The 8,313-nt window shown below is 53.1% G+C and overlaps 1 protein-coding gene across 1 annotated transcript; it reads right to left on the reverse strand.

Moving 5' to 3' along the window:
- Positions 1-2,056: 2,056 nt before the first annotated feature.
- On the reverse strand, positions 2,057-8,250 carry ZNHIT1 (zinc finger HIT-type containing 1). The gene is made up of 5 exons (XM_019031018.3): positions 8,036-8,250; positions 3,475-3,645; positions 2,691-2,770; positions 2,405-2,574; positions 2,057-2,310 (listed from the first exon to the last, which is right to left on the reverse strand). The coding sequence occupies exons 1-5, from the start codon at positions 8,055-8,057 to the stop codon at positions 2,289-2,291; spliced, it is 465 nt and encodes a 154-aa protein (XP_018886563.1). The 5' UTR covers positions 8,058-8,250; the 3' UTR covers positions 2,057-2,288.
- Between the last annotated feature and the right edge of the window lie 63 nt (positions 8,251-8,313).

An 8,313-nucleotide genomic window follows, 5' to 3' on the forward strand; every position in this document is an offset into this window, starting at 1 on the left:
ACCTCCGCCTCCCAGGTTCAAGGGATTCTGCTGCCTCAGCCTCCAGAGTAGCTGGGATTACACGTACACACCATCATGCCCAGCTAATTTTTGTATTTTTAGTAGAGACAGGGTTTCACCATGTTGGCCAGGCTGGTCTCAAACTCCTGACCTCAAGTGATCTGCCCACCTCAGCCTCCCAAAGTGCTGGGATTACAGGCGTGAGCCACCTTGCCTGGCCGTAACACTCCACTTTTTAATGGGAGGACAAAGATTTTTGAGCCATCTTGAAAAACCACCTCACCTGGATTGTCTCTGAATCCTGACATCAGCCCCCCAACATGAAGCTGCCACCAAAACCAGTACTGCCTGCCCAGCTGCAAGTCTTCAGAGAAAGGGAGGCAGTTCCTCAAGAAAACCCTGGGGAATACTTGAGCCAACCCCCAGGAAAGTACCCAAAAGTGAAGGCCTAAGATGGTGACTGGCCAGGCACGGTGGCTCTCACCTGTAATCCCACCACTTTGGAGGCCGAGGCGGGTGGATCATCTGAGGTCAGAAGTTCGAAACCAGCCTGGCCAACAAGGTGAAACCCCATCTCTACAAAAAATACAAAAATTAGCTGGGCATAGTGGTGGGCGCCTGTAATCCCAGCTACTCAGAAGGCTGAGGCATGAGGGTCACTTGAACCTGGGAGGTGGAGGTTGCAGTGAGCTGAGATGGCGCCACTGCACTCCAGCCTGGGCAACAGAGCGAGACTCCATCTCAGAAAAAAAAGAAAATGGTGCCTAACGTTGACTTTGCTGGATCTCTCTAATATCTTAATGAGGCCATCTGTTCAACGGATACTTACTAAGCACTTGCTTTGCTATGAGGTTAACAGGGTTCTGGGCCTTAATACAGCAACCAAAAGGACCTTACGAGATTATAGCTTGCAATTCATTTAGACAAGGTATGGGTATAAGAAGTTCACATGAGTCACAGCACCCAGGGCCACCCAGACCAGGGGCCTCTAATCCAGGGGTGTCCACTCTTTTGGCTTCTCTGGGCCACATTGGAAGAAGAAGAATTGTCTTAGGAGACACATAAAATTCACTAACATTAACGATAGCTGATGAGCTAAAAGAAAAAAAAATCACAAAAGAATCTCATAATGTTTTAAGAAAGTTTATGAATTTGTGTTGGGCTGCATTCAAAGTCATCCTGGGCCACATGCAGGCTGCAGGTTGGACAAATTTGCTCTATACCATGAATTCCCCCATGTTTCCCAGAAACTTCTGGGTTTTCCGTACTGCTAATAACTTCACACACTGCAGCCCCTGGTAACAGGGGCTTCCTAAGGACAACTGCTCCCTCAGTCTGGCAGCACCAAGGACAAGGACCACTCCCCTTTGCCTAAGTACCTTGAGAGGAAGACAGGCCCAGCTCCCTCCGCGGTACCATTCTGCACATGTTCCACAGTCCTCCCGCCACCTCCCTGTCACCCATCCCTGGAACCTAGCTGTACTTTGAAAATATAGCAACTGGAGAAGTAAAAAGGAAAAACATGGCCGAGCGCAGTGGCCCACGCCTATAATCCCAGCACTTTGGTAGGCCGAGGCGGGTGGATTACCTGAGGTTGGGAGCTCGAGACCAGCCTGGCCAACACATCAAAACCCCAACTCTACTAAAAATATAAAAAAATTAGTTGGGCGTGGTGGTGGCCACCTGTAATCCCACTTACTTGGGAGGCTGAGGCAGGAGAATCCCTTGAACCTGGGAGGCGGAGGTTGCAGTGAGCCGAGACCGCACCACTGCACTCCAGCCTGGGTTACAGTGCGAGACCCTGTCTCTAATAAATAAATAAAATAGTTTAAACAACTAAATCAATAACCAAAAAGACTTAAAGAAGCAGCCAAGGAGGGCAGGGGCTAGGGGGTGGCAGGAAAATGGGACAGAATCTCTCGCGATCAGGGACACAGAGGGGCGGACAGTGGCAGGGGTGAGTGGGAGGCAGGAGGAAGAGAGACAGAGCCGTGAGCAGGAGAGACGGGTGACCCATTACCATCACCTCAAACACACCACGACCAAACAGGCAGGCTTCCGGCACGAGGCTTTTTATTCTAACAGCACTGGGGGGCCCAGCCTACCTACCAGACAGTTCCCAGGAGTGAGGCTGGTCTTTCCTGGCAGATAAGACACAGTTTTGTTGGGTGAATGAGCGGCTCCTCCCTTGGTCCAGGAAGAGCTCCCCCTGCATTGGGTGATGAAACTCTGTCTTTCTGAAGGCTGGGCAGTGCACAGCGGCCCTTCCTCTCTGGGAATGCCCAGGCTCACACAGTCCACTTCAGACACCTGCAGACAGAGGGGAAGCTAGGATGAGGGGAGAGAGGTCTGGGGAGGCTGCGGGAAGGAGGGAGTGGGAGTGGACAGCAGGTCTCATGCTCACCTGGTCTCCTGGTGGGTCCCCAGACAGCGCACAGTGCAGTACCGGGCACCGCAGCTGACACAGGTGTAGGGGGATGGGAAGCCACAGACAGCACAGAAGGGGCGCTGGGGCCGCGATGGGGGTCCCGCACAGGCCGTCAGGTAGTTAGGGCCCTCGGCCACACTCAAGTTCTGCAGAGACAAGGGGCCGGCTCTAGAACTCCTCCGCCCACCCACGCAGCGAACACCTGCCCGGGCCAGGCTCACCCCTTCCCTGTGGGGTCCTCCCAGGCCGACCCTCCTCTCACCTGCTCCTCCAACAGGGCCTGAAAGTTTTTTCGGAAGCGAAGTTTAAAATGATCACCTCGGGTTTTCTTCTTTTTCTTTCCTAGGGGTCAAGGGTGATCCGTTGCTTGGCACTTGCCCAGAAAGACAGCAGCTTTCTCTGGTTCATCACTCCCCATGCCCATGTGCCCTCCTGGTTCTTTTTGAGACAGAGTCTCACTCTGTCACCCAGGCTGGAGTGCAGTGGTGCGATCTTGACTCACTGCAACCTCCATCTCCTGGGTTCAAGTGATTTTCTTGCCTTGGCCTCCTGAGTAGCTGGGATTACAGGTGTCCACCACCATGCCTGGCTAATTTTGTTTTTGTATTTTTAGTAGAGATGGGGTTTCACCATGTTGGCCAGGCTGGTCTTGAACTCCTGACCTCAAGTGATCCGCCCACCTCAGCCTCCCAAATGCTGGGATTACAGGCGTGAGCCACCACACCTGGCCCTGCCCTCCTGGCTCTAAGTCAGCCCCTCGCTACCAGCCTCTGCCCTCCACCCCAATTCTCCAATCCCAGCTGACAGTCACCTCCATGCCCCCAAGCCTAAGGCTTCGTGTCAGAGCTTATCCAGTCTCTCTTGTTTATTTCACATACACGAGAGGAAACTGAGGCACAGAAAGGGGGTGTGGTTGCTCACAGCCATGGGAGCCAGTCACTGGCAGAGGCACCAGGAGCTCCTGGGTCCTCCCACAGCCTGAGTTGGGCGGACTCTCCCGCCCTCCTCTCAGTCCCATCCCCCGCTTCCTCCTCCATCCGCCTCACCAGTGTCCGCATCGTCATCAAACTGAGGCAGTCTCTTGCCGAGCTGAGGGAGTCCCGCGTGGGGGTCATCCTGGAAGTTGTCATTCTCCAGGGCCTCCAGCTGCCGGTTGATGCGACGCTGCCGGGCAGCCCGGTCCAGCACCCGCCGCTGCCCGGGGTCCTGGGAGCGAACTGGATGGAGCAGGGCACACAAAGTTACAGGGCTTCTGAGAAAGAGCAGTGTGGCCGCCGCTCTGGGCAGGGCGAGGAAGGCACTCGGGGTGGAAGCTGCAGCTCTCTGATCTCATCCCCATCGCCAAGCCTTTGGTCCCCTTGTCTCCTCCCAGGCCAAGCCCCTGGGCCCACACTTCCTGTCCCACCAGCTGAGACCCTTTCAGTTTCTCCTGCCTGTTTTCTCCGCCTTCCTCTCAATCCCAGTCCCAGCCAGTGAGCCCCGGCCTGGAGACAGCTCACTGCTCACTGGGGAGGTCACGGCGCCCTGGGGCTTCCAGGCTGTCCTGGGCCCTCAATACACATGGCCCTCACACTCAGCATCTCACCTCCTACCTCAAAGGAACCAGGGGCCACCCACTCTTGGATACGCTCATCTTCCAGGCCACCTGCCCACAAACGTGATGCCAAGTGGGCACACCCCTGCCCTGGAGCCCCCCAAGTCCCACCACCGACCCCGAGCCTTCACCTCCAGCCCATTCCCTCCCTCTCCCATCTTCAACCCCTCCTCCTCAACCGGCACTTTCCATCAAAGAGCTGGCAACGCTCATGCGTCTACTCGGCTTCACGGCTCCTTCTCCTTCACAGCAACTCACGTGATGTGTCACTTTTTCACCTCCCATCCTCTCCTCAAACCCCAAAATCTGACACCTGCCTGGTCATCCCAGGGGACCACCCACCCACGCTCTGGGCCCCAGCGCGGCTCCAGTGTGCCTTCCTCCTCCTCCTTGGACCTGAGCCCTGTCCACCCTGTGGCGGTGCTGACTACCTTCATCGAGTAGAAAGAGACCCTTTGCTTGCTTCCTTGACAAAACTGCAGGCCTTCTCCATGTCCAGGAATCCTCCGGCTCCAGCTCGGCTGCTCTCCCTGCCTCTATGGAGGTGGCTGGCCCTCTTCTCTGCTCAGTCTATGCACTCTTCCTGGGATTTTGAATCCAAACAAAGGGCTCTGATGATCACCCACAAGCAAATGACTCCCAGAGTGACTCCCTCAACCCAGAACCTGCTCCCGGGCTCCAGAACTGGCCATGCAGCTAGCACCTGGTGAGGCCGGGTGTGGTGGCACATGCCTGTAATCTCAGCACTTTGGGAGGCCAAAGGATCGCTTGATGCCAGGAGTTAGAAACCAGCCTGGGCAGCATAGCCAAACCCCATCTCTACAAAAAATTAAAAAATAAGCCAGGCGTGGTTGCACATGCCTGTAGTCCCAGTTACTTGGGAGGCTGTGGTGGGAGGACTACATGGGCCCGGGAGGTTGAGGCTGCAGTGTGCAGCAAGCCGTGATCGCGCCACCACTCCAGCCTGAGTGACAGAGCAAGACTGTCTCCAGAAAAAAAAAAAGAAAGAAGGAAAAAAGAAATCACCCACTGGCCCCGTGGACACTGCAACTCAAAATAAAAAAAAATTCCCATCCAAGTCTGCTTCTCCTGCAGATTCTCTCTATGCAAATGGAACCGTCTATGCAGACATCCAAACCAGAAACCTAGAAGTTATTTTAAACCTCTTTCCTCGGCTGGACATAGTGGCTCACCCCTGCAATCCCAGCACTTTGGGAGGCTGAGGTGGGCTCATCACTTCAGGTCAGGAGTTCGAGACCAGCCTGGCCAACGTGGTGAAACCATGTCTCTACTAAAAATACAAAAATTAGCAGGGTGTGGTGGCACATGCCTGTAATCCCACCTACTCGGGAGGCTGAGGCACAAGAATCGCTTGAACCCGGGAGGTGGAGGTTGCTGTGAGCTGAGATCGCGCCACTGCATTCCAGCCTGGGCAACAGAGAGAGACCCTGTCTCAAAAACAAAAAACAAAAAACAAAAAACCTCTTTCCTCATTGCCTTATCAGCTGTTTGCCAGATTCTGATAATTTTGCATAATATATCTCTTTATTCATTAACCACCTGTTAACCATAATAATAACAGCAGCAGCCCCAGTAGCTATCACTTGTTGGACACTTACTATGAGCCAGGCACGTGCTCAGCTCTTTGCAACACTTGAACCATTTAACCCTTACAACAGCTGTATGGGACAGTATCATCATCCCCAATTTACCAACATTCAGAGATTAAGAAATGTGTCCAAAGTTCACATAGCTAACAAGTGGCCAGGTCAGGAGTCAAAGAACTACCCAGCATCAAAAAGCATGACCTTGCCAGGCGCAGTGGCTCATGCCTGTTATCTCAGCACTTTGGGAGGCCAAGGTAGGTGGATCGTTTGAGCGCGGGAGTTCGAGGCCAGCCTGGGCAACATGGCAAAACCCTGTTTCTACAAAAAAATACAAAAATTAGCCAGGTGTAGTGGGACACACCTGTAGTCCCAGCTATTCAGGAGGCTGAGGCGCAAGGATTGCTTGAGCCCAGGAGCTCAAGGCTGCAGTGAGCTGTGTTTGTGCCACTGCACTCCAGCCTGGGTGACAGAGCAAGACCCTGTTTCAAAAAAAAGAAAAAAAAAAAAACCCAAAACCAACCAAACAAAAAAAACATGATTATGATCACTGTACTACTCTGTCTCCCCTCCAAATGCCAGGCAGTGCTCTAGGTTTTAGGGATGCCAAAGCTTACAGTCCAGTGGCAAACACAAATGATTAATGAAACAAAACACAGTAAGTACAGCATGGGGTAGGCTAGGATGTGGAAGTATAAAGTGCTGCAGAGCCCAGGATAGAAACACCCAACCTGGCCTTGGAGTAGTCAGGGAAGACTTCCCAGAAGAAGGTAAGTCTAGGTTAAGGCCTAACTGGTGAATGACCTGGCTAGGGGAGACAGCGGGGTATTTCAGACCTTGAGGCCAACATGAAAAAACTCATGGCTGGGAGACTGAGATGCCTTTTAAAAACTGAGAGGGCCAAGCGCAGTGGCTCATGCCTGTAATTCTAGCATTTTGGGGGGCCGAGGCGGGTGGATCACGAGGTCAGGAGATCAAGACCATCCTGGCTAACATGGCGAAACCCTGTCTCTACTAAAAATACAAAAGATAAGCTGGGTGTGGTGGCGGGCGCCTGTAGTCCCAGCTACTCCAGAAGCTGAGGCCGGAGAATGGTGTGAACCCAGGAGGCAGAGCTTGCAGTGAACCGAGATTGCGCCACTGCACTCCAGCCTAGGGGACAGAGCGAGACTCCGTCTCAAAAAGAAAAAAAAGAAAGAAAGAAAAACTAAAAGGGCCAAGCGCAGTGGCTCATGCCTGTAATCCTAGCATTTTGGAAGGCCGAGGCAGGAGGATCACATGAGCTCAGGAGTTCAAGACCAGCCTGGGCAACATAGTGAGACACCCATCTCAACAAAAAATATAAAAACTAGCCCAGCATGGTGGCCTGCACCCACCTGTAGTTCCACCTACTCAGGTGGCTGAGGCGGAAGGAATCACTTGAGCATGGGAGGTTGAGGCTGCAGTGAGTTATATAGAACCACTGCATTCCAGCCTGGGTGACAGAGCAAGACTCTGTCTAAAAAAAAAAAAAGCCTTTGCTGGGTCTCCAGTGTTTCCCTACAGAGTTCAAACTCCTGGGCAGTGTGTATAATGCCTTTCAAAATGTAACCTTCCCCCAGCCTTCCATCCTTTCTTATTACTCTGTAAGATCCAGACTGTGGACTTGGCTTCCTAAGCGACTTGCTTTTTCTTGCTTCACTGCCTTTGCACGTGAGGTTCCCACTGAGAGAAACCCTAACTAGACTTTCAAGACTCAATTCAAGCTTTTTCATTTTTCCTTCAAGCTTTCACAGTCCCCTGCCTCCCAGAACCTGGGCTAGATGCCACGTCTCCCTGTTCCCAGGCGCTGTGCTTCCCTCTGCCATAGCACAAATCACAAATCACAGTAAAATACAGTGTTAGGTCTGCGTTTCTGCCCCCCTTCCAGAAAAAGCCAATGCTTGGCTAACAGGGGTGTTTCTCCTCTTCATCCCCAGCGCCCGGCTTGGAGCAGGCACCAATAAAACGTGAATGAAGGGTCAACGCCAGGACCCGAGGGCTGAGGAAGGGATTTAAGAGGAATAGCTGGGGCCGGGCGCGGCAGCTCACGCCTGTAATCCCAGCACTTTGGAAGGCCCACGCAGGAGGATCGCTTTGAGGCCAAGAGTTGGAGACCAACCTGGGCAACATAGCGAGAGCCCGTCACCACATAACAAATTAAAAATTAGCCAGGCGTGGGGCCTCATGCCTGCAGTTCCAGCCACTCGGGAGGCTGAGGTGGGAGGATGGTTTGATCCCAGGAATTCGAGGCTGCAGTGAGCTATGACTATGCCACTGCACTCCAGCCTAGGAGAAAGAGCGAGACCAAAAAAGAGGAATGACTAGGTAAGAAAATTCTAGGACTGGACTTGGGAAGGGGAAGGGGGCGAACCGCGGGGGCTCACATACCCGAAGTTTTCTTCTCCACCATTGGCACAACACAACTGTCGGAAGAGACTGCTGCGCACGCGTACTAGCCCCAAGGCTTTAGTAGGGGCGCCATCACTTCCGGTAGCTTGTACTTCTGCGCGTGCGCCACAGCTTTGACTCATTACGTGGCGTTTCCTTGGAGACAAGAAAGCTTTTCGCCATGTTTTATAGGGGCAAAACCACTTCTGGCCTCAGTGTGGAGGTGTAAATCTTGTGGAAGCCACGAAATGGGTCATTTTAAAGATGTGGTAACGGTG

Source organism: Gorilla gorilla, chromosome 6 (assembly GCF_029281585.2).
Source record: "Gorilla gorilla gorilla isolate KB3781 chromosome 6, NHGRI_mGorGor1-v2.1_pri, whole genome shotgun sequence".
Taxonomy (NCBI): Eukaryota; Metazoa; Chordata; class Mammalia; order Primates; family Hominidae; genus Gorilla; species Gorilla gorilla.